Raw genomic sequence first — 26,922 nt, forward strand, 5'->3', positions numbered from 1 at the left:
TGCGAGATGCTCCTAAAAGATTGATTCAATTTCGTGCAAGTGTTAACGGGGTCTATTTAACATACTTTCTGTTTTGATCTTTAATCTATAGGCATCTATCATATCGACATATTCGGTCATGTTGCTAGAAACTCAGTCTAAGCATACTCATATAGTTGTCATACCGTGATTAGGAATGGAACCTAGTCCGACTTTTTTTTCTCAAATCAACTATTGATTTTTTTATGCCCAAACTACGATATTCCCCACTTACGATAGTAGAGGGGCATTTTGTTTTCTGGTCTTTGCGTCCGTTCGTCCGTTTGTCCCGCTTTAGGTTAAAGTTTTTGGTCAAGGTAGTTTTTGATGAAGCTGAAGTCCAATCAACTTGTAACTTAGTACACGTGTTGCTTATGGTATGATCTTTCTAATTTTAAGACCAAATTTGACTTTTGACCCAAATTTCAAGGTCCACTGAACATTGAAAATGAAAGTGCAAGTTTCAGGCTAAAGTTTTTGGTCAAGGTAGTTTTTTTTATGAAGCTGAAGTCCAATCAACTTGAAACATGTTGCTTATGACATGATCTTTCTAATTTTAATGCCAAATTAGATTATTTTACCCAATATCATGGTCCATTGAACATGGAAAATGATAGTGTGAGTTGGACGTCATCCGTGTACTTTGGAAACATTCTTGTTTCATATGCATTCTTCTTGAATTCTTCATTCCGACAACTTTTAAACACAGACAGGAATATGTTATTTTTTATATAAAAATTGCGCACCTAGTACATAAATATAAAATTTGGCAAATCGGAACATACTCGGGAGTGGTCAAATACAAAAACCTACAATGTTAGAAGCGTAAATGTTAACTTCTCTAGATGGATCTTATTTTACACGTATGCGTCGTTTGGTTACTGATTTGTTGGTGCTTATCAGAAATCTAAATATTATATTCGACCGGCCCCCCCTTTTTGGGAAAACAATTGGTTTTTTATATAGGGAATCACTGAATCGTGACTGGAGCGGGCCCCCTCTTAGGTCAGTCAGTGGGCACCCACTTATGAAAATTTCTGGATCCGCCACTGTAGGTACGTAAGGTTCTTATTCTGTAGATACATTGAATTTTGATGACATGATTGATGATTTTCGTACTTTCTTTATAATTTGTGGAAATATAAATACAATTTACAACCTAGGCTACCAAAGAGATTGTCTCTATAGAACAGATAAGTCCATACACGAAGCAAATTATGGAAATTAGTTTTATATTATAATATGATTGACCCATTTCGAAATCCCGGAGGTCTCGAATTTAAAAAAAGTAAAGTTAAAAAAGATTCTCGGATCCCGAAATCCCGAGCTTAAAAACACCCGATCCTGTAGTCCCTATAAAAGTCCTATCCCCCTCCATCTTGTTGTCGAGTATCCAGATTTTTGTTTCGTTTCTTGACAGTTGTTAGTTTGCTGTTTAGTTGACTCTCTTTTTGTTCATATATTCTATCCTTTGCTGTTTTGTTGGTTAATTGTGTCAGATACACTTAATTCACATAATTAATTTATATATCCAATTCTGGAACATGTCTATTATATAAAAACAATTTTCATTTCCTTCTCGGAAAATCTACTTATCAAAACGGTCGAACGTTTGTCACTCTCTCCATCGGCTCAAAGAGGAATAACTCTCATTAACGTTTCGAGTTCGCGGAAAATACGACGTCATAAAACGTTGACGGCATAGAACTGTTGCGCTTGTATATGCGCATAAACAATAGAGGGATTTGTCTTTAAGAGGTATGGACCATAATCACAGTAATCATTATTTGATTATCACAAACTTTAGTTCCAATATTTTTTTTTTTAACTTTCCTCTGATTTGCAAATATGTCTTTCTCATATTTACAAATGAGGGCTAATACAATGGAGATGATATGTGGGCTGTTCCAGTTTCAAATGCATAGAGGGGATGGAAAGCACTTTTTTAGCTCACCTGACCTGAAAGGTCAAGTGAGCTTTTCTCATCACTTGGCGTCCGTCGTCCTGCGTCCGTAAACTTTTACAAAAATCTTCTCCTCTGAAACTACTGGGCCAAATTTTACCAAACTTGGCCACAATCATCCTTGGGGTATCTAGTTTAAAAAATGTGTCCGGTGACCTGGCCATCCAACCAAGATGGCCGCCATGGCTAAAAATAGAACACAGGGGTAAAATGTATATTTTGGCTTATATCTTTGAAACCAAAACATTTAGAGCAAATCTGACATGGGGTAAAATTGTTAATCAGGTCAAGATCTATCTGCCCTAGAATTTTCAGATGAATCGGACAACCCATTGTTAGGTTGCTGCCCCTGAATTGGTTATTTTAAGGAAATTTTGCAGTTTTTGGTTATTATCTTGAATACTATTATAGATAGAGATAAACTGTAAACAGCAGTAATGTTCAGCAAAGTAAAACCTACAAATAAGTCAACACGACCAAAAATGTCAGTCAACCCCTTAAGGAGTTATTGCCCTTTATAGTCAATTTTTAACAAATTTTCGTCAGTTTTTGTAACTTGTACAAAAATCTTCTTTTCTAAAACTACATGGCCAAATTAAACCAAACTTGGCGATAATTATCATTGTGGTATATAGTTTGAAAAATGTGTCTGATGACACCGCCTACCAAACAAAATGGCCGACATGGCTAAAATTAGAACATAGTGGTAAAATGCAGTTTTTGATTTATATCTTTAAAACTAAGACATTTAGGGCAAATCTTTCAAGATTTAAATGTCCATCAGAATAAGATCTAACCCCTCACAAATTTTCAGATGAATCTGACAACTCGTTATTGGGTTGCTGCCCTAAAATTGGTAATTTTAAGGAAATTTTGCAGTTTGGTTATTATCTTGAATACTATTATAGATAGAGATAAACTGTAAACAGCAATTTTGTTCAGCAAAGTAGGATCTACAAATAAGTCAACATGATAAAAATTGTAAGAGTACCCCTTAAGGAGTTATTGCCCTTTATAGTCAATTTTGAACAAATTTTCATCATTTTTGTAACTTGTACAAAAATTTTCTTTTCTAAAACTATGGGCCATATTAAATTAAACGTGGCCACAATCATCACTATGGTATCTATTTAAAAAAAGTGTCTAATGACCCCACCTACCAACCAAGATGACCGACATCAGTAAATACAGTAACAGGTGAGCGACACAGGCTCTTGAGAGCCTCTAGTTTTAAGTCCCTAACCGCATAATATTAAATTTTCAGTTAATAAATTATTCTTACAAAATTCTAAAGAAATGAAACCACCAATAATTTATTAAAATTAATGCCTCTCCACCATGAATTTAAATCTGGAAAAGCTTTTAAATGCAGCTCTTACTTTTTTCACTTTGTGAAAAATTTCACTGAACTGAACCCTTAAACATTGTGTTGCATTGAAAATCTAGTAAATCTTGATAATGTTTTTTCAGATATTCGATGTCCACCTCAGTTCATCACCAATGGAACAGTTATCTTCAGCGGTGTTTTAAATCGGGGAGATGATGTAACAGTGAACTGTAACACAGGATTTCAAACGACTGGTACCAATCCATACAAATGTGGACAGACACCTCCAACATGCCAGAGTAAGTCCAGATAAAATAATGTACTGATAGTGAAGTTTATAAAGATTTAAGGTGTTACCTAACACTTTAACTAAAATTAATTTGGCTCTTTTAATTTTCTTAAAATTTTGACAAAGTATTTACTTTGACCCTTTGACAAAAATATAAAAATTTCAAAAGATTTGAACCAACCGTGTTATCAGAAAAATTACACTGGTTATATAGCAGTTTGACAAACACTTATTTTGATCATTGAGAAGCTTAATATTCCCTTATGAACACTATGTATAAAAAGGTTCTGCTGATTTAACAGAGTTATCTCCCTGTTGTGTTAGGTACCACCTTAAGAAGATAAACTTACAAGTCTTAGCTTTTAGAAGAGAGGCAAAATATGCTAGAGCGAATGGCTAAAAAATAAATAGACACAACAGATAAACAATAGAACACTAAACACAACATAGAAAACTAAAGACTGAGCAACACAAACCCCACCAAAAACTGGCAGTAAAATTGGTCCAATTTTGTTTAATGACTTGCAGAAAATATTTCATTTATGTTGAGGCTGAGTCTTTTAATAGAAAACTTTTTTAATTTTTCTAGATGTTGATGAATGTACAGCAGGGACTGCGACATGTAATCAGAATTGTGTGGACTATTCAGGAGGATATTATTGTACATGTAACAGTGGATACAAACTGTCCACCAATGATCCTAGTATCTGTGGAGGTTAGTATAGAACAGGGACACAGGGAAAATGGGGGGGTTGGGTTGTTTAATCAGAATTGTGTGGACTATTCTGGTGGATACTAATGTACATGTAACAGTGGATACAAACTGTCTACCAATAATCCTAGTATCTGTGGAGGTTAGTATAGGGACAAATGGAAAAGGGGGGCCTGTGTGATTTAATCAGAATTGTGTGGACTATTCTGGTGGATATTATTGTACATGTAACAGTGGTTATAAACTGTCTACCAATAATCCTAGTATCTGTGGAGGTTAGTATAGGGACAAATGGAAAAGGGGGGCCTGTGTGATTTAATCAGAATTGTGTGGACTATTCTGGTGGATATTATTGTACATGTAACAGTGGAAACAAACTGTCCACCAATAATCCTAGTATCTGTGGAGGTTAGTATAGGACAGGGACACAGGGAAAATGGGGGGGGGGGGGGGGGGGGTTGCTTAATCAGAATTGTGTGGACTATTCAGGAGGATATTATTGTACATGTACTGTGGATTCATTTATTTTCGTGGGTATCAATTTTCGTGGATAGAGAAAAAAAGACGTTTCGTGGTATACGTAAATTCGTGGATTGCTGATTACAAAAAAAAAAATTGATACATAATTCGTGGATTTCTTTTTTAATTAGGAGATCATATAACGTCCTTGGTTTGATCAATATTAAAACAAACTAAAAAGAAGGAATTCATTGAAAAAGTTTTGAATTGTCAAAATCCTTGCTTGGTCATTTTTAGGTTAAAGTGTTCAGTAAAAACTTCTATTACAATAATGGAGAAAGACAACTAATTATTTGTTTGTTTTACAATTTATAAATGCTTGTCGGAATTCTATAATGCAATTAAACATTATGATTGAAAGCTCATTTCCCTAATCACGATATAATAAACAGTCATATAAGTAAAAGGTGTGAAAATTATGTTCCTGTCATAAACAATATTACCTACGGGCAATATCCCCGTACTTAATCCCATTGATTTTCAATCACTAGTAAACCGAACTATGACAAGGTAATTAACAACTTGCAGTTATTTTCCATGAAGTTTTAATCAATTTTAAAAAGTAAATTATCACTGATATTCGATTTATTTATTATTCATTTAATTAAAATACTTGTATCTTCTTTCAATAAAAAAACATGTGTTATGTTACAAAGTTTATCGCTAGTCAACACTTTACTAGAACTGCATAACATAACCGGAAATAAACATCCAACTCCATACACATTTATCAGGATTATTCTTCGCTGAATTCTTAAATTCATGGTTCGCTGTGACCCACGAAACCCACAAAAATTGGTATACCATGAATAAAAATGAATCCACAGTAACAGTGGATACAAACTGTCTACCAACAATCCTAGTATCTGTGGAGGTTAGTATAGGACAGGGACACAGGGAAAATGTGTGGGGGGGGGGGGGGGTTTAATCAGAATTGTGTGGACTATTCAGGAGGATATTATTGTACATGTAACAGTGGATACAAACTGTCTACTAACAATCCTAGTATCTGTGGAGGTAATTATTAGACTTTAAACAAATGGAATGGGACTTTTATATCAGAACTGTGTGGACTACTTTAATGGATATTATTGAATGTGCAACAATGGAAATAAGAATCACATCCAAAAAATTTAATTTCTATCTACTAAAATTTGAAGAGTTATTAATTTTTCATTTTATTTCTTGTGAAAATGAGTGATCAATTATTTATTTTTCTTTTTTTCTTTCATAGATATTGATGAATGTGCCTATAACAATGGATATTGTGACCACAGCTGTGTTAATGTTGCCGGATCCTACAACTGCTCCTGTAACTATGGATACGACCTTTATACATTCAATGGATTCCAAGGATTGAACCTTCAAGCAGGAGAAGATGGGAAGTCACCATGGCATACTTATCATATTGCTCATTCTTGTGTGTGTAAGTAATATATGTGACTGAAAACCAAGAATTGGGATTAGATTGTTGTTTGAATTGGAATTTTACGTGAAAAACATGAATAGTTTTGAATAAAAAAACAGTTAAGAACTCTATGACATGATATAGATGTCCATTTCCAATGAAAATAAGTTTAGTGCGGAAAAATTTATATATAATTGTTGTTTGCAGCACATCAAATTCTTTGCTTTTATTCAAATATTTGGGATTTTTTTCCTGATTTTGTCGTTACATATATTTACTTGATATTTTCAGTAAAACAGTGCCCAATGCCTAGCCAAACAATAGGTCATGGTAGGTCACTGACATTACAGCTGACCTTTACCCAAGGTGACTCTGTCCAGTATTTATGTGATGTTGGGTATGTTGTTTCTGGGTCTAATTCTGCCACAACAACTGTATCTTGTCAGGGAGATGGGACGTGGAGTCCAGCTATACCTACATGTATACGTAAGTAAATTACTTATCACATTTAGAAATATTAACTTAATTGGATGATTATACATTTGACATTGAAAAAAAAATAATAGTATTATTACAATGAAAGGCTATACTGTGAATATCAAATGACATCTTTAAACAGCTAAAATTCTAAAATTCTAATTTTCATGTTTTGATAAACTAATTATTTTGTTTACTAAATGAAAATATCCAAATATAGTGCACTATTCTCTATGTAACTGTAACAACATTTTCTGTTTGTAGCTGCCACATGTTTCCTGGATGTAGTTGCCGATAGTAACACCACACCAACTGGTAGTATTAATTACAATAGTGCCTATACTCTCCAGTGTGACAATACCAACAGTACTGGAGTGACTCTGAGGAGATTTTGTGCCTATAAACCAGATACCAAACGTTATGGTACAGTCGGAGATAATTTGAATTGTCCAGGTATGATTATATTTCAGGCTCAAAATTATTGTCATTATTATCAATTTCATACATACTAGATACTTTTGAAAGCAAACTGCACCATATATTTTTTTTAAAATTTGAATAGATCGATGATTTTGGACCACTGCAAACACCTGCTAAGGCTACAAATAGCTTTACTGCAGTTTCTTATTTTGCACATGAATTATGATACAGATATGTCACCTTAAAATTTTAGTTACTGTTTTCTATTTATTTAACTAAATTAAAGTAAAAACCCCATAGCTTTTAAAGAAATGAATAATTTCTGCTGTTTTCTATTTTAGCTGTTGATTGTGGCGCCACCACAGCTATATCTGGGAGTAATCCTTTCTCCAATACCTGTACAGTGACTGGCTGTAGTTTTATATTCAGTTGTTCAGGGAGCTACCAGCTAGCAGGAACCAGTGGTAGTGGGGATACAGTTATCAGATGTGGTGTAGATGGAAGGTGGGACTATGGTGATTTACGGTGTATCAGTCCCCTGTGTACTGACCCAGGGACCCCACCAGATGCTACACAGGTAGCCACCAGCTACGAAATTGGTACTGAAATAACTTATCAGTGTAAACGGACTGGTTATGCCCCCTCGTTCTCTACTCCACTCAGATGTCAGGCAGTAGGAAATACTGTACAGTGGATTCCCTCAACTCCACCGTCATGTGTTGGTGAGTATATAACGTTTCAATGCAAACATCAAGTCTTAATAAAATTAAGATATGAATAGGAGAAGATGTGCTGTAAATTTGAGTGAGACTAGAACCAGAAAATGACAGAAATTCAATGAAATCAAACATGTAAATTTGTTAACAAAAAGTTATATTATTTATGACAAATCATATACAAGTTTAATAAACTATAATATCTAGATACCATTTATACATCAGATTGACAGCAAATCAACAAGAACAAGAACTAAAATGACTAATTAGTCTAAAGGTCAATACATTTTTACGCTTTAATGAAGTTATACTGTCATAGATGTTGTATTTTAATTAGAAAAAAAAGATAATTTTGAAATACCTTGCTCTTGTTGTCCACAAAAATTAAGAAATTGTATATAACATCTATTTTATATATTTTAAATGTTAAGGATTGCCGAATAAGTTTGTTGTTGGTTGATGGATATTCCAAAATTTATTTTAATGCAAATTGATTTTTTATTTCAGATATTACAAAACCCACTTTCCTGAATTGCATTACGTCAGACCTCACTGTAGAGTTGTATAAAGCACCTAATCATGCTGTTCCTTCTGCTACTGACCAGTCTGGCTTTGTCCAGTCAGTGACCACTGTCCCTGCCAACTACAGACCAACACATGTGGTACCTAACTCAATAGTGGTCACATATACAGCTAAAGATGGCAATAATAATGAGGGAACTTGTAGTTTTAATATACAGATTAAGGGTGAGTAATGACAAGACTGTCCATGTGTTATGTAGCTCCATGGTAACTATATACACTGCAGAAAATAGCAATAATTATGAGAAATATGTAAACAAAGTGTGAAAATCTACAGACCTGCACTTCATACAAAATCTTACAACAAGGATTAATTGTTAGTCTTGAGCTGCTCGGTATACTTTAAGAGTTTTTAGACAAACTGATGATGGTATATAAAGGATGAATGACTAAAGAATATGGATGTACACTAAAATAGTTTTATAGTGGTACCAGATAGTAGATGTAGCAATGGACAAAAGAATGAGAATGGAAATATTCTACCAATATGGTAGACTTGCTCACATGATATATTATAAATTGTAATTTAGAATTAATTAATTAATTAATTAACAATAGAAAGAGACACATTAACATATGATAAATCAAAGTGGGTCTGTTTTTTTCCTTCAAAATGAAGTTTATATATTGATGAATACAAATGTCATGTAAATGATACTATAATGGAGCAACCAGCAATGCAACTACTAAAATTAAAGGATTAAAAGTATCTATCAAACCATGTTTTTTCAATTATTTATATCAGAACTATGCATAATTATAAATTTATGTTTTCAGACCAAATTCCACCAACAATAACTTGTTCCACACCTTCAGCCTATGTTATTACATCACAGTCCAGTACCATTCGAATAGATCCCAAGGATTTAGTGACGGCCGTAGAGAGTGGGGCACAAGTAACAGCTAACTCTGGGATATTTACCCTCACTTATAATGATGTTGGTAGAGTGAGAATGATCACACTTACTGCCATAGATGCTGCATCAAATACACAGTCGTGTACTGTACAGGTGTATACTACAGGTAAATATTATAATGATGTTGGTAGAGTGAGAATGATCACACTTACTGCCATAGATGCTGCATCAAATACACAGTCATGTACTGTACAGGTGTATACTACAGGTAAATATTATAATGATGTTGGTAGAGTGAGAATGATCACACTTACTGCCATAGATGCTGCATCAAATACACAGTCGTGTACTGTACAGGTGTATACTACAGGTAAATATTATAATGATGTTGGTAGAGTGAGAATGATCACACTTACTGCCATAGATGCTGCATCAAATACACAGTCGTGTACTGTACAGGTGTATACTACAGGTAAATATTATAATGATGTTGGTAGAGTGAGAATGATCACACTTACTGCCATTGATGCTGCATCAAATACACAGTCATGTACTGTACAGGTGTATACTACAGGTAAATATTATAATGATGTTGGTAGAGTGAGAATGATCACACTTACTGCCATTGATGCTGCATCAAATACACAATCGTGTACTGTACAGGTGTATACTACAGGTAAATAATATAAATTTACATTTCCCCCAGCCTGTTTGTGTAATCTGTAGGTGTAAAAAAATATATACATTTTGCATCTGGTATAGCAAATTTTGTTTTTATTATTGATGAGAAAGAGCATCTCTGAAATCTTAAATTTGATGAATTTAGACTGAAAGTTACCATGCAGTCTATGATGTTGAGTAAGACTATTTATATACTACCAATATAGAGATCAGATATGTGCAGTCTATCTGATATGTTTATATATCTAGCATATTTAAAGAAGTTGTTACTCAAAGACATGTAAACAGTAATCCCAAAAAGTAAATTCCAATTTCTGATTAAATCACTTTGTTTATCCTATAAAGAATATAAGTTATCTCCCCTTTTATGATAAGTTTAACAGTTACTGCATGATAAAAGATTACTTATAAATTTATGTTTTACACAATCATTTACTCAACATTGTTCATATTCAGTATCTTAATTATATCAATACAAACATGAATTATTTTACAGTACAAAATAGATGTCAGCCATGGTTGATCACTGCAGAAAATGCCCAGAAGATATGTACAGCTAAGTCGGGGAACACTGGATTTGACTGTACATTTACATGTAACTCTGGATACTACTTCTCTAACAGTATCAACACAAACAGTATCTCTACCAGCTGTTTTAATAATAATGACTGGAGCACATACCCATCAGCTTGTATAGGTGGGTATTGTATTGAAAAGGGGGCGTTTTCTGATGAAGAGCTTTGTACCCATGAACTTGTACAGGTTGATATTGTATAGATAGGGGATAGTTTTACACATACCCATCTGCTTGTATAGGTACGTTTTGTATTGAAAAGGGGGCGTTTTCTGATGACGAGATTTGTACCCATGAACTTGTACAGGTTGATATTGTATAGATGGGGGATAGTTTTACACATACCCATCTGCTTGTATAGGTACGTTTTGTATTGAAAAGGGGGCGTTTTCTGATGTAGATATTTGACAAGATACCTATAAACTAGTACAGATTCAGATTGTATAGAGGAGAGATTGTTTTAAATATAGCCATCAGCTTGTATAGGTAGGTTTTGAATTGAAAAAGGGGTATTAAAAATAGAGATTCGATAAGATACCCATAAACTAGTGCTGGTATATATTGGTAAGAGGGGACATTTTTCACATATAAGGACAGGAACATAAACAAACCAGTTTTGTGCAGTAAAGGGTATGTTTTCTAATGTTGAGAGTGGAAAATATACCAATACTCTGTTCCTGTACATATTGTCTAGTCTCAGTGTATTTACCATGTTTGTAAACTAAAAAAAAAATATTTGTTGATTGTGAATCTGTATATATCTATGTTGAGGAGACCCACACGTAGCATCTGGCTAGTTGCAATCCTCTTAAAATAAATAAAGAATTAAATAATCTACCACTAAAAATTGTATGGGAAACTATATATTATAGAGGTGGATATATTGCTGTTATAATCTTAGGATAGATGTATTTAATAGGATAGGTTGTGCTATGATGGATGATATTCTATTGGTAAATGTCCATGGATGTTAATGTCAACAATAACACTTCATTTCATCATTTTGGAGTGTTTCTGAGTTGTTGGGCTTATAGCTTGATAATTTGTAGATAATTAAAATATTTTTGCTCTCTATTTTTCCCAATACAGATACTTTGTTCACCACAAGTAAGTAGACATACTTACTCACTAGGTTTTATTGCAATTAGTTTCAATGAGATAGATGTATTTTATAGGATAGGTTGCTATGAGGAATAATATTCTAATGGCTAATGGCGAGGACTGTAAGTGTTAACAATAACACTTTATTTCAATATTTTAGGATATTTCTGAGTTGTTGGGCTTAAAGCTTAACAATTTGTAGATAACTTAGATATGTTTGCTCTCTGTTTTCCCCAATACAGATATTTAGTTTCTCAAGTAAGTTAATATAACTTTAATTTTATTCTCATCACAGCAAGAAACCCAGCATACTATAGACAGTCGTTTGTTTTACGTTATGGAACTGGCATCCTGAGTGATCCTACTGGTTGTACCAGTAACTATCAATCGCAGCTCCAGAACCAGTGGAACAGTATGGCCACTAACTTACAGAACATGTGCCGTAACTCTCAGCCAGCTTATTCTATATCAATATCATCTCCTGTTGACACACTAGTGTCCAGGTTAGGGGTAGAATATAGCAATGTAAGTATACACTGGTTAAATTAGCTTTTAGAGTATCTAATATTCAAATCACATGTGATGCCAAGACTAAAAAATATGAAAAATGTAAATAAAAGGAAGAAGTAAAAAAGAAATATATTCTTTAAATATTCTTTTAATAGAACAGATCTTTGTTTTAACGGTGATTTCAAATAAGTTACTCTTACTATATTGTACCGAAATGATGAAAATTTAGTTCATCTTATACACTTTGCTAATTTATACACCCTCTAGTGTGTATACAACAGGTATCAAATCTGGTTCAGCAAAACCATTCTATTTAATAGTAGAACCATTTTAAGCAAAACAGTCTTTTGAATTAATTGATGAGTTTTTCAAATTTCTAATTATTTTTTATGACTATTATTTGGAACTGTTCATTTAAAGACTAGATTTTACATATAAGATGTATATTTCTAGGTTAAAATTTGACTACAGCTACCATATTGTTTATAATTTATGATTTCAGGGAATTGTTTATGCTACTTTCACTTTTGATATGACACCAGCTAATTATGTGGACACTGCCTATCAATCCTGTGCTAACTTAATCTCTAACGCCTTCGTCAACAAGCAGTCAGAGTTAGCTCCCATTTTACAATTATCAGCCAGTGGATCCTGTCCGACCGTGTCTTCTGCTTCTGTGACCTATGACCGAGTCCTGAAGAATTACTTCGTCTGTACAACGAATGCTGGAGTTCAGTATGTTTCAGCAGAATCAAAGTCTGTTTGCTGTAAGTTTATAATTTTATTCAGTTTATGCAAGAAAGGAATGAAAAAGCATGTCCTTGATCTGTGAATTATGCATATTTGAAATCCAACATTTATATTTAGGGCTGCATATTCAATTAAAACATACATGAAACCCAGGGAAGGCACTTTAAAAATTGGGTAACCAATTATAGAGGCAAATATAAATTTCACTTACATTTTTTCTCAATTGTAAAAATAGAGATGACAACCTTAGTTGAGATTTTGATGTTGCCTTCCTTGGGTCCAATGTTTGTTTTTAGGTAGAACAACAGAAGAAAAGTAACTTAGAAATACATTTTTTACTCAATTTGTCTTTTGTTGTGTCTTTCTAATAAAATTCAGAATGGAAAAGGGAATCGAGTGTGTTAAAGAGACAGCAACCTGTCCATAGAGCAGAAAACAACACAAGGCCACCAATGGGTCTTCAACACAGTGAGATGAAGTAAAGTAAATAGCAATTTTGGTGTCAAAGCTATACATCATTTTACAGTATACACAATGTATTAGTAATTTTATCACCATTTTAGCAGATATTTATAGATTATCGGTGATCATCTTAACGAGATTGATTTTCTCGCTTGAGCCGGGACGGCGAAACCGAGAAAGGCAATCAAGTTGAGATGAACAATGATAATCTTTTTATCACTTATTTACCTATCACGACGTTGTCAATTTCATGTCAATTTCGTTTGCAACGCCACGTGCCTACTTAGTTTCTAGCGATAATTTTTCATCTCAAGCGAGTAGAATGATATGAAAATTATCACAAAAAAAGATGAAAGAAAAAATGCACAAAATAGTGATAACTATGTACATATGTATATTTTCAACCTTTAGTTGACTGTGCCCTTGGACACTACTCCAGTGAAAAGCGTCAGTGTTTGGAATGTACTTTTGGATTTTATCTGGCCACACCAAACCGTGACAGCTGTGATGCTTGTCCATCAGGAACCAATAGTAGAAAGACAGCCTTGACCAGACAGACAGATTGCTATCGTAAGTCATACTTTATAGTGTATTGTAATAATGAATCATCTTAAATGGTAGATAAGTTAGATCTGACACATATTATTTTATAACTTTTAAATAGATTCTTGTTACAAAATTCCAAAAGAGGATACAAACTACATTTTTTTAATAATTTTTCTAGCTTTACATTTTCTATATGAAGCAAATACAATTAACCTCATAAAGTTATTTATATATATATTTGTTTTAGGAATTGCCACTTATTTATCAATTAAGTATTAAAAAGATTTTCATCTAAAAAAAAAATTTACTTCTTAACTTTGTTATAAAAATATTTCTTATGCTGTACCTTACTTTACCATCCAGTTACCTGTCCTAATGGTTTTACATCAACCACTGGACAAGCTCCGTGTTACCAGTGTGCTGCTGATTCCTATTCCTCTAACGGCCAATCATGTACCACATGTCCTAGTGGCAAGAAAACTATTGGAGTTGGCAAATCTACAGAATCAGATTGTAAAAGTAAGATTGCCTTTTGTGTCTCATAGAAACTTAATATTAAGAGTACCATTTTGGGGGGATAATTGATAAAAGTTATTTTAAGGTTTAAAAAACAAAAGAATAAATAGATTTATGAAAAACAAATAGAATGTATGATCTTTGTATCAGAAGTCTTCAGTTCTCGTGAACAACTGTTACATTATGTGCTTGATATGTGCTATTTTGAATTTGAAATATGCTATTTTGAATTTGATGTGTGCTGTTTCTTTTGCAAGCAATAATAATTACATTACATGTATGTTTCAGAAGAATCCGTTATTTTGATTGGATAACAACACTTGTGCCTCATACTAAAATTCACCTTTCACCTTCAAATCCCAATGAAGATTAAAATTCATGATGACACGTGCTTTCACAAGAAAGTGCACTGGTTATTTAAAGAAATAAATGGTAAAAATAGATTTTTCATTATCATATTGAAAAAATGTAAATACAAGTATTGAATGCTTCTTTCAGCAATTTCATAGGGTTGTAAAAGCATTGACCATGCACACATTTTTAGAATGGAGAGCTTCTGCGCTTCATACAAAATGTACTTCGGTCAAGGCTTTTACACCCCAATGAATTTTAAAAAAGAAGCAATAAATGTTATCTGCTCCTAACCTTAATCTTTATTAATCACAGTTGAGACATTGTTTCCTATATCCTTGACTTTATAGATCCATGTCCAGCTGGGTACTACTCATATAATGGTTTAGAGACATGTACAGCTTGTCCAAGGAACTTTTATCAGGCCAATACAGGTCAGAGGCAATGTCTGGAGTGTCAAGGTGATAGGATCACGCAGGCTGAAGGAAAGATTTCACCAGCTGATTGTGTCAGTGGTTGTAAGTAGTTTGAAGACTTGTTCATAATAAATACCAGTGTTTGATTTTAATTATTATATCATGAATCCCTAAAAAGAAACTAAAAAGAAGCTTGTAAATATTAATAACCAATACAACTACTCAAACAGTTTTCATACCCGTAGCCAGGGGGGTTCGGGGGGTTCGGACGAACCCCCCCTTGAAAACAAATAAGCACTGTTAAAGTCGATGTTCTGTTCGAATTGTGACTGTTAAAGTGGAGTTTGTGAGTCAAAAGAACCCCCCTTTAGAAATTCCTGGCTACGGGCCTGGTTTTTAGAAAGCAAGTATTATAACAAAACATTTCAGTAATTTATTTTAATTGTTTTATTTTGTATTTCAGTTGCGTCAATCTGTACAGGTATTTGTCAGAATGGAGGAACATGTCAAGTCCTGAACCATGATTACTACTGTACATGTCCACCAGGTTAGTTGATGATTTTATTTTCAAATTTTAGTTCCTTTTTTATATCAAAACCCTGTATAACAATATGTCATTTAAAAAATGCTGAGTGTGTCATCAAGTTAAATTTGCAATTCAATTTTGAAAGCAGTATTTGTAATCTAAAATGTGAAAAGTTATTAAATTTATTAGACATTTCTAACATACTTAATGTGCTCAAATTTCTATGCCCCACCTACGATAGTAGAGGGGCATTATGTTTTCTGGTCTGTGCGTCCGTTCATCCGTCTATCCTGCTTCAGGTTAAAGTTTTTGGTCAAGGTAGTTTTTGATGAAGCTGAAGTCCAATCATTTTGAAACTTAGTACACATGTTCCTTATGATATGATCTTTCTAATTTTAAAGCAAAATTAGTTTTTTTACCCCAATTTCACGGTCCACTGAACATAGAAAATGAAAGTGTGATTTTCAGGTTAAAGTTTTTGGTCAAGGTAGTTTTTGATGATGCTGAAGTCCAATCAACTTGAAACTTAGTACAAATGTTCCCTATGGTATGATCTTTCTGAATTTAATGGCAAACTAGATTTTTTACCCAATTTCACAGTCCATTGAACTTGGAAAATTATAGTGGGAGTGGGGCATCTGTATACTTCTTGTTTAATTTACTACAATATTTAAAACAGAAATCAACTTTTGTAATGTATTAACTAACTGTGTTAATATATCTATATAAGAAGATGTGGTATGAGTGCCATTGGGACCACTCTTTATCCAAATAATAATTTATAACAGTAAACCATTATAAATTAATGACATATTTTTGGTACTCAATGAGCTATGTGAGACTTTTACTAATAGATATAAGAAGATGTGGTATGAGTGCCAATGAGACCACTCTTCATTCAAGTCACAATTTTATAAAAGTAATAAAATTGAGAATGGAAATGTGGAATGTGTCAAAGAGACAACAACCCGACCATAGAAAAAACAGCAGAAGGTCACCAACAGGTCTTCAATGAAGCGAGTATGTATGAATACATGTTTCTAGAGTGACATTCATTGTCATGGAGACCAAAAGTTTTGGTATGCTTGAAAAAACAACCTTTATGAACACATAAATCAGAAGGGATAAATGGATCTGCTTTACTTTAGAAGTAAGATAGCAATCTTAGTTTATGAACAATCATGTATTTTATGAAAGGAAATTAAAGTTTACAAATCATGTTCTTTTGTGCTAGTGTGTTATCAATAATTACCTATTTGTTCTAGGATATACTGGTCCAACATGTGAGACAGAGATCAACCCATGTGATAGTCAGCCATGTTTTAATGGAGGACAGTGTACAAAGACTGGTGTACTCACCTTTACCTGTACTTGTACCAGCAGTAAGTTTTCTAAAGCATGCTCAACTTGTTTGTTAAGTCGACTGCATGGCAATACTATATTGTAAAATTTATTGTGTGACAATGGGATATTGTAAATTGTATCGTGTGGCAATGCAATATTGCAAATTGTATCGTGTGGCAATGCAATATTGCAAATTGTATCGTGTGGCAATGCAATATTGCAAATTTCATATTGTTAATTTTATCGTAGAAGAAATGAAGTGTTTGTTGTTGTAAGCATCTTGATTTTATATTGTCTTTTGGTAATGAATTTTTTCTCTCACAAATGGTAAATGATTCTGAATTTGCAAAATAAAAAGAATAATTAGTAAGAATTGTTCATAACGTTAGTATATCATCAAAGGAAAGATTTTTGTTCAAATCCATGTTTATAATACTGGTTTCCATCGGCTAAAAATTTCTAAGCTAAAATTCACATCAGTATAAGAATTATAAGTACTTTGATTATATTATTAAAATTAGTCTAAGGTGAAGGTCTGTTTAAAAGTTTGGAAAAAGACCCAACAAATAGATGATGCATTTGATAATATGTTCAACATGTGTTACAGTTATTGGAGGAAAAATTGGTGGTAGGTTATTAGTACTGTTAACACAATATATGTCATTTCATTGATCAGATTGTAGAAATATAGCTTTATATTCTTTTAAGATAAGTTTGCAGGAAGCATATTTGGTATTAAAATAAAGAGATTAGAAGCATGCCAGTATATTTAGATCAAGACAAAAATCATTTTGAATGTAATTATCCAGAAAGAAATTTCTAGACAACCAAAATGTTAATTTCATCGATCGTTTATTCTGAATTTATTATTGTAATAAAAAATGTACCTCATGTAAAATTGTGGCAAAGGCTATAAAAATCAATATTTTTTTAAGAACTACTTAATTAAAAAATAAAGCAATTGGTAATCATAAAATAGATATAGAAAGACATTTGAAGTGATATTTGTATGATAAACCATGCATTGTGTTAACAATATATTCTTAGCAGTTTTGACTTTGAACCCATCTATTTCACAACAGTTTCTTCAATCTTTATTTCAAACTTTCATATATACTGTTACAAAACGAATTTCATAATACATACTATATCATTCCTTCAAAAAGCTGCTATAGGCTCAGGAGGTATTTTATTCTTATTACATTTGTTTCAATGTTTCTAAGGCATGAATGGAATGAACACTAGATTAGAAATGTTAGAATGACATCCAATCATACTGTTATCCTTTGCACACCTGTTGATATTTGCACTATACCTTTATTCTAAGTGTCTGAAAAATCACAGAATTGTTTCACTCAATAACATTAATTACATTAGAAGGAAGTCCATTTGTTTTATTAAAATATTCACAATTTAGGAGATAACTGTCTTGTTTTTTAAGCTTGGCCTATGTAGAGCATTGATTTTACAGTCACAAACTGAGTTTACCCAGCGACATGACAAGCTTAAATACAATACACTTATCACCATTCTTATGCAACATTAAAATAAATTACATTTTAGTAAATATTTTGACTTAAAAATGCCATAAATGAAAAAAATGTGATTTTTTTGTTTATTTTTTGAGAAATTACGTACCAAAAAAAATATTATTTCAAAATGATGGCTTGTTTTAGTTACAGACTGGTAAAATATGGAATTGAATTCTTCAAAATATTTCACATTGAAAATAATCGTTCCAAACTAAATGCATTAGAATATGAAATTTATTTTGATATGTTGTATTTTTTTCTGTTACCTGGTGTTATTATGTGGTATTGAGTAGTTTTAAGTTATGGTAGGATGTTTGGAATTACAATATTGAAAACAGATAAAATGAAAACTGTACCTTACTGCAAACTATGTAATAATTTTGTTTCTTTTTATCATTCAGGGCTGTTTTCATAAATTGAATGATTTAAGTGAAAAGATTTGTATGCTACTGTGTTTGTTGAAAGCTGTAGATATTCTTTAAAATAGAAATGAAAATAAGTGTTTTTTTCGTAATTTACTTAAATTATTATATTCAATATGTAGTAAAAACTATATAACATTTATTTGTAGATCGTTTTAGTGGCAACCTGTGTGAGAATGATATAGATGACTGTGAGTTTACCAGTGGATTTAATCCCTGTAATAATGGTTCCTGTCATGACCTGGTTGGTGGATACACCTGTCTGTGTCCATCTTACTCAGGATTTACTGGGTCAACGTAAGTCTTTCAGTCAGTGAATAGGGAATCAAGCAAAATGACCATCTTACTCTGGCTTTACTGGGTCAATGTAAGTCTTTCAATCAGTAAACAGGGAATCAAGCAAATACTCCTTTCAGTCATAAGTCATGAAAGATGAATACATTGTACTATTTAGCACAGGGGGGTTTAGAACTCCTGCTGGGGTAGTTTATGAATATAGAAAATGAATTATCTAAATTACTGAACTCCAAAGTAAATGCTTAACTGAATTACAAGGTAAATTTAAAAAAGATTGAAGTCCTTTAAACAGGACAAATTCAATGCTTGACTATATTTACCAATAGAGAAAATTGAAAACAACTGTCATAACTTAATTTACCATTTGTTTCTTAATTTTCTTGAGTCAAGGTCTGTTTTAACTTGTCTGATAAGTTAGACAGAAGTGTTGAATGCTTGAAAGAAGGGTAACAGTTAGTCTTGTCATGATTTGGCAAGAGAAAACTACATCAGTGCTTAGTATTACCACACATGACATAAGCTGGTTAAATTTAAGAAGGAAGATTGATAGTAATTCATATGCTGTGGTTGAAAAAAAATCCACCTCAGGTTTTTATGATATGTCGGCTAGGATAAAAGCAGTCTCCATTATTGATAAAAATATCCAAGTAAACTTTTAATTTGTAAAATAATTATTTTCGAATGTAAACCACATGAAAATTTCTATTTAAATATTCGGTTCTTAATACATGTAACAAGAAAAAATGTTTTAAATGAAGAACATAAAAGTTTCATAATTTCATTATTACATGTATAAAGAAATAGACTTAAATTCATTAAGTCATTCATCATAACATCAGCACATTATATCATTAGCTAATAATGGAGGAGTGTTTGATCTCAGGAACATTTGAAAATGGATTCATATTTATTGCTTTAGCCTATTCTGACTAAATATTGAAAATTCATTGATCTCTCATAAACTGTATGACACTGTACTACAATATTTATGTGTTTAATATTTTTGCTTGAATTAGTGAAGCTAATCCCTTAGAGTGTCATGAAAATAATTTCCACTGCAATTTGAATTTGTAAAAAGAACTATCACAGATTGAAATAACTAGCTGTAAAACATAAAAGAGGGGCTAAAGCTTGACACCTCAAAATGTTAATTTTCGAGAAACTCAGTTTGACATTTTAAATACCCCTATAGATTCAATGCCACCATTGATTTCCCTATAAATAGTTGTTAAATTTGTGCTTTGAAAAAAATGTGCAAAATTAATCTTTGTTTTGAATAAAGAAATACTTGGCTTGAGTTTTGTCCTTTTCAGTACTATAGACAAAATTTTACATAATATTTCATTGTGCATTAGAAAACCATCACTTGAAGTTAACTAATCAAAAGTTCACCCCTTGTTTTCCAGTGTACAAACTTTAGTAACCATGGTAACCCATAACATTTTATACTCCAATGTTGTGAAATCTGAGAAACACTGTTATACATTCTAAATTTTAAAACCCATTTTACATTTTACACTTGAAAACCCCTATTATATAGTAAATGGGTAAGGCTGCTAAATGTTACAGTTATTGTGAAAGAAACCCAGTGTGGCACTGTTTTTGATGCCACATACTAATTTAAACAATATTTTAACTACCTACAGTACAGCGGCACCATTGGGATAGTAAGTATTCATTGAGGCTGGTATTACTAACCCCATATGTGTATAGTGTGTGCTTCAGTATCATTTTTGGTTTAAATTAATTTAAGTTGAAAAATATATGAAAATGTATCAGTTTTGTTTGGCCATGCAAATATATATGAGATTTCTGTATGCAAAAGTTATATTTAGTGATGCTTTACTTTTGACCTTAAAATCCTATTTATTTTTAGACATGATGCCATTTTTAATAAGAGTTTCTGTTACAATATCCTTATTTTTCTCGGTAAAAGTGAGCTTTTTGTCAACGCATATTTGGGAGCATTTCTTAGGGCTGAAACTATGACTTTTTAATTCTTGTTTAAAGTTAAAAATTATACATGATTAGTAGATTGGTAAAATTTCGTATTTATGTGGTTTTGTAGCTAACCTTCAAAAATTTTCACATTAAGTTATGGTGCTAATTAGAAATTTTACATAACATATTAGTTGGTTTTGGTATTTGAATGTAATAATTTTGAACTATAAAAAAGAATATCATTTCTTAAAATTGAAAGTTGAAAGAGAAAAAGATCATGCTTGTACTTGGAAAAAAGTTGCTTGCTGATTGATGGAAGGTTTTGTTTCACTTTCACACAAAATCACCAAGACATTTTAAATAAATGTCTAGATCCGTCATTTCACTTGAAGTTTTGTGATAAACTCACTTGTCATTCACAATGTCAAACAGTTGTAAATTGTTTTTGAGTTAGTTCCCTTTTCCCTCTAAAAAATGCTGCTATATTATATTTGTTGGGAGAAATTTGCTTCATTTTTGGAAAAAATCATAATAACTGCTGCTGAATTTCATATTAATTAGTCAGTCTTTCATTGGTTATCATACTTTTGCACAACCTTAATGTTTTAGAAGGCAAAATATCAATGCTCACACCATTTCAAAACATAACAAATACATTGGAACTCCATAAAACATGATATCTGTTATTTGACATTGAAAAGAAGGCAAATTTTCATGTGGTTATCCTAAGTATATAGCAATTACAGAGTAGTAGCTACAAAATTTAAGATTGTTAAATAAATTTTACAGTTGTACAACTCCAAAAAATCCTTGTGTTGATGACCCGTGTGTAAATGGACAATGCTCATCTTATGGGGCCATCAGAAGGAAATGTATCTGTAATAGAGGATATACAGGAGAGGACTGTGAAACTAATATAGGTAATTATCAGATTATTATTTTGGTTATAAGAACAATGTTTATGTGTTAAAAAGCATTTAGGTCACATGGTACCATACAAATAAAGCATTTGGGTCACATATGTGGAACCATACAAACAAAGCCTTTTGACACTCATACCACACACATCTTCTTATATCTATTTGTGTCACATGGTACAGGTGTGGATCCAGTCATTTTACATGGAGAGATTTCCAACCCAGGATAAAAAAGGGGTGGATGTTTCAACCAAAAGTCACCATTCAAAAGCATTGATGTTAAAAAAAGAGGGAGTCTTCCAAAACCTTAACCCCTACCTTGGGATCTGCCATTGTGGTACCGTACAAATAAAGCATTTGTATTAAATTACACCATACAACCAGTATTTGGGTTAAAATATATTTGTGCCATATATACACAGAATTTGGGTTACATGGTACATCCATGTCATAAACAATCAAAGCATTTGTGTCAAAAGGTAAAATAAAAATAATCATTTGGCTATACAGACAAGTTATTTGGGCTATGTATTTGCAAACCTTTCACGATTTAGGCGTGTTCTACACGATTTTTACCCTTTGTCACGATTGCACGATCGTGTTCCTGAAAAACCCTCTAAAACACGATTTGGTGAAAATCTACACGAAAAATATTGTTGTTCCCGATTTTGAACTGTGTCCAATGGGGGACAATCGTGTTCAGCCAATCAAATTGTATGATTCTCATGATCAAACTAATCAGCCAATCAAAAACGTTTTCTCTCAAGACTATTTCAACATGCTAGATATTGAACTTGTGTTGTATTCTGTTAGTTGATCAGAATTGTAAAATCGTGAACATGACAAATGATTTTTCAACTGCAAGGAGGTTCTTACACAGAATAAGAATAAAAGCATGGCTGATTGACAAACTTCAATGATGCAGTACTACCATGAAGATAATAAATAGTAGTTTAATCACTTGCTGTAACATAATTTTATTTATGTATTCAATTAAATTACCAAATCATTTAAAGTATAATGTTTCTTCAAGTAATATGAATGTGTGCTCATTTGTACTTAAAAAGTGGTTTTTAATGTCCTAACATTGAGGGGGTATCCCTAGGTGTTGTTCCCAACCTGATAAAGCTGGTCCTTCTTTGTGTATAATTTTAAATTGGAAAAGTCAACAACTATTTAGTATTCTTACACATGAAAATAATTCCTGGTCTTACAGCTACATGTTCATATTTTCTACTGATATAATAACTAGAATCATGCAAATAAACTTAAGAAAAAGGCATGTAAGCTCATCTTACAAATATGACACTTTTTCTAGACCACAAAACAGCACGCGCAAAATAGTCATCTCGAAGAATTGCAACCTATGAAATTGTTGTCGCGCGCTAAAACCCCCATGGGCATTTTCAAAAGTTGGCAGGTATGTATTTGCCAAAAAAAGCATACAACACATTTTGGTCACATGTTCTTTGCATGTATTATTTATGTAAGATATATCACTATGCTGCTTACAAAACAAATGAATTATTATAAACATATCGTTTAACTATTATGCATGTTACTATGTGTATTACAGATGAGTGTTCACCTAATCCATGTGCTAATGGTGGGACATGTATAGACAATGTCAACAGTTTTACCTGCATGTGTCCTTCGGGATACTCTGGCACTTACTGTCATGTCAGAGGACAATCGAATGTCTGCGCTGGGAGCTGTGGAACAGGACAGACCTGTGTGGATTTCTATCCTGAATCTAAACCTGTCTGCATGTGTGCTAATGGTTATAATGATAGTAAGTGGATTATTAGGAACATTACTGTGGATTCATTATTATTAGTTTGATACCAATTTTGTGGGTTTAAGGGGTACAGGTGAACCAGGAATTTAAATGTTCAACAAATTATAAATTTTCTATAAGCTTTGTGAGCAAATTTTGGCAAATATTCATGAAAATGCAAGTTTCCTTCAATTTATGAAAATTGATCCCCAGGAAAATAAATGAATTTACAATATTTGATGGAAGCTTAGCTCTCTGTATTCTTATATTCAAGGTTACTTGATTGTAAATGTAAAATTTGTAGTAAAAGTGAAACTGATATTTCAGCATAAGTCTCAGTTCACTGCACCTATTTGAAATATGTGGAGTTGAAGCTTATATAATCAATGATAAAAGAGGAAACTATGTATTCAATACACATTATCTATATTTCTCCACCATTACTGGACATCACAAAGGTACTGACAGATTTGAAGTCATAATTAAAAGTCATGGTCGTATGACACCAATAGCTGAAGAAGTGCAGATTTTTGGGTCTAGTAGCACAAATTTTTTAAATAGCGACTAGGTGTATATGAACATAAGAGAGATGTGGGTCATGTCAATGAGACAGAAACCCATTGACAAAAACAACACAAAGTCATTTAGGGAACAAACTGTAGACATATTTTTTGGTGAATAGAAACATATTTGAAATAGATTAGGTAAACATGATACTTGTAACTTGTATTATGAACTGTTTCCAGCCTCGTTAGATGGTAAGTACCTGTAGATGGCTACAAGCATGAAAATCCCAGCATGAATTATCTATAGATTTGATGTATTCTAGTGCAATGCTAACTTGTCAGACCATTTTAAAACATTTCTTGATACTATGTTTCAGGACATCCTTCAAATAAACAATAACTTCACCACACAATGTGGCCCACAAACACATGTACTGGAGTTTATGGAAACAGAAAATGTACTTTTTGAATGATATAAGCTTTTCTTTATCTTATGGAACAAGTGAATAATTTGTAATCAATCTTTTAAAATTTTTAAACTTTCCTTGATTAGGAAAATTAAATCAATTGGCAAAATAAAGGTTTCTTTTAAAAATATATCAATATAATGCAATTGCAACAAAAGCTACTGTTAAACATAGTCTCATTACATATAGTTTTAACATGCAAAGCTAAAAAATAAAATCATTTAACTTAATGGTCACATTTTGAGGAGTCTTGTGCTTACACTTGGGGTACCAACTCTAGATCTGTTGAGGTTCCATCCCTGGTAACAAAATTACAGTATTATTTCACTTTGATGTTGTTCTTATTCAATTGTGTACATGTGCAACTTTTCTGTGTCTGTTGAAGTAAATCACCTGTTTGTCACAATTAATATTTGATTTTTAAAATATTTTTAGCCCATTTTTTTACAGATGTTTTTAAATTTAAATTAAAAAGGTAACATCTGCTGTACAGTTTAAGCAAAAATTTGTGATTGTGTTAAATAACAAGTGCCAACAAAAAGTAATCAATTTGAATTGTCTTCAAGCTTTTACTTTATAGAAGTAAAAAATAAAATTGTGTGCTGAAATTCTATATATATATGGTAAATGAACATTTGAATTGACATACCTACAAATAGAAATACAAGACTGTTGGTTATAGCTATTATGTACTTGTCAGTTTTGAAACTCAAAGTGTTCTCAAAATTTTGGCAGTATATTAATGTTGTTTTATTTTAATTAAGATATCATCTGCTAATATCTTGATTCTAAGCATCCCAAGAAATGGTTTGAATTAAATAGCATTGCATTAGAATAGAATCATAGTTTATAAAATTGGAACCAAGATATAAAGTATGAAAGTGAATGGTCATAAGGAACCTTGTGTTTTGCTTTTAGAATAGTGGTCAAGAATGGGTTTTTGTTAATAAAATTGGTTTGAATTAATAATAATTTAACCTGAAATATGAATCTGAGTTTTTTTCATCCAATATAATCAGGTTTTTTTTATAAAAATAATTTTAAAAAAAAGAAATTGAAGAAGTAATGGTTTGAACAAGGTTGGAAAAGCGTTTAGGACAATGCTTATGGAAATTGTTCAGAGAGCAGTACAAAGATTTATCTATTGTTTTACTATCGTATGTCCTTTCATGTAACTTTGATGCAAGCTATCAAGATATGCATGAATGAACTTATTCAAATATTGATACTGGTTAGCAATAAAAGAAGAAACCTTGCTATTCTTTGTAAAAAGTTCTTTATCTACTACTTCACTGCAAAAATATAAAAATACATGAAGTTCATCAATAAAATCCCAATTTACTTGTAAGATATACAAACTTTTATATCATTAGGATTTCTGGTTTTCTATCTGAAACATATTTAAATGACAATCAATAGCATGTATTAGAACACATACAATACAGAGTCTTTATATCATTCATATTACTATAGTTTTCATGTAATTCATTTCACTATGAAACTTCATCTGTGACATTTTGCATGCTATGCTTATAAAAAAAGATGGCTACATTTAAGAAACGTTATATATATATCAGGTTCCAAAATGTCATGTTACAGCCTACATTCTGTTAGGTCTCTTTGGACTTTCAATGTAAATTGTATAAGGAAAAACTAACATAGACCTATCTATTCACTGGATAAGAATTGTTCTGTGTTGCTCTTTGTAAACTCACAAAAATGTTTGGGAAATTAGCCCATTTTGAATGAAACTTGAAAAAATCTCCCTTCCTATAATCTCTGGGTCACAGTTATTTGTCAAGGCATTGGTAATACTTACTTTATAATATGCCTTTCTTCTGAAGTTTAAAAGGATTTATTTATAGGACAAAGATTGCATTCATGCAATCAAAACTGTTCTCTTTTGTCCTTTTGTTTTTCAGTTAGTAAAATCATCCTTTGTTTAGAACAGATTTATCAATTTGACTTTCTGTATTAACTACAACTATCATCACTTTG

General features: G+C 32.1%; 1 protein-coding gene across 1 annotated transcript in view; it reads left to right on the top strand.

The window, feature by feature from the left end:
- LOC134722335 (sushi, von Willebrand factor type A, EGF and pentraxin domain-containing protein 1-like) overlaps positions 1–26,922 on the top strand; it is a 91,123-nt gene that overhangs the window by 36,407 nt on the left and 27,794 nt on the right. The window contains exons 18-38 of the mRNA XM_063585947.1: positions 3,452–3,607; positions 4,187–4,312; positions 6,063–6,254; positions 6,528–6,722; positions 6,978–7,166; positions 7,475–7,855; positions 8,357–8,596; positions 9,209–9,454; positions 10,466–10,666; positions 11,940–12,169; positions 12,657–12,921; positions 13,778–13,936; positions 14,276–14,431; positions 15,130–15,297; positions 15,659–15,742; positions 16,987–17,103; positions 17,673–17,693; positions 18,232–18,249; positions 19,169–19,316; positions 22,047–22,177; positions 23,751–23,966. Of these exons, the coding sequence (XP_063442017.1) occupies positions 3,452–3,607; positions 4,187–4,312; positions 6,063–6,254; positions 6,528–6,722; positions 6,978–7,166; positions 7,475–7,855; positions 8,357–8,596; positions 9,209–9,454; positions 10,466–10,666; positions 11,940–12,169; positions 12,657–12,921; positions 13,778–13,936; positions 14,276–14,431; positions 15,130–15,297; positions 15,659–15,742; positions 16,987–17,103; positions 17,673–17,693; positions 18,232–18,249; positions 19,169–19,316; positions 22,047–22,177; positions 23,751–23,966 (3,639 nt within the window). The remainder of the gene's footprint in view (positions 1–3,451; positions 3,608–4,186; positions 4,313–6,062; positions 6,255–6,527; positions 6,723–6,977; positions 7,167–7,474; positions 7,856–8,356; positions 8,597–9,208; positions 9,455–10,465; positions 10,667–11,939; positions 12,170–12,656; positions 12,922–13,777; positions 13,937–14,275; positions 14,432–15,129; positions 15,298–15,658; positions 15,743–16,986; positions 17,104–17,672; positions 17,694–18,231; positions 18,250–19,168; positions 19,317–22,046; positions 22,178–23,750; positions 23,967–26,922) is intronic.

Source organism: Mytilus trossulus, chromosome 6, assembly GCF_036588685.1.
Source record: "Mytilus trossulus isolate FHL-02 chromosome 6, PNRI_Mtr1.1.1.hap1, whole genome shotgun sequence".
Classification (NCBI taxonomy): Eukaryota; Metazoa; Mollusca; class Bivalvia; order Mytilida; family Mytilidae; genus Mytilus; species Mytilus trossulus.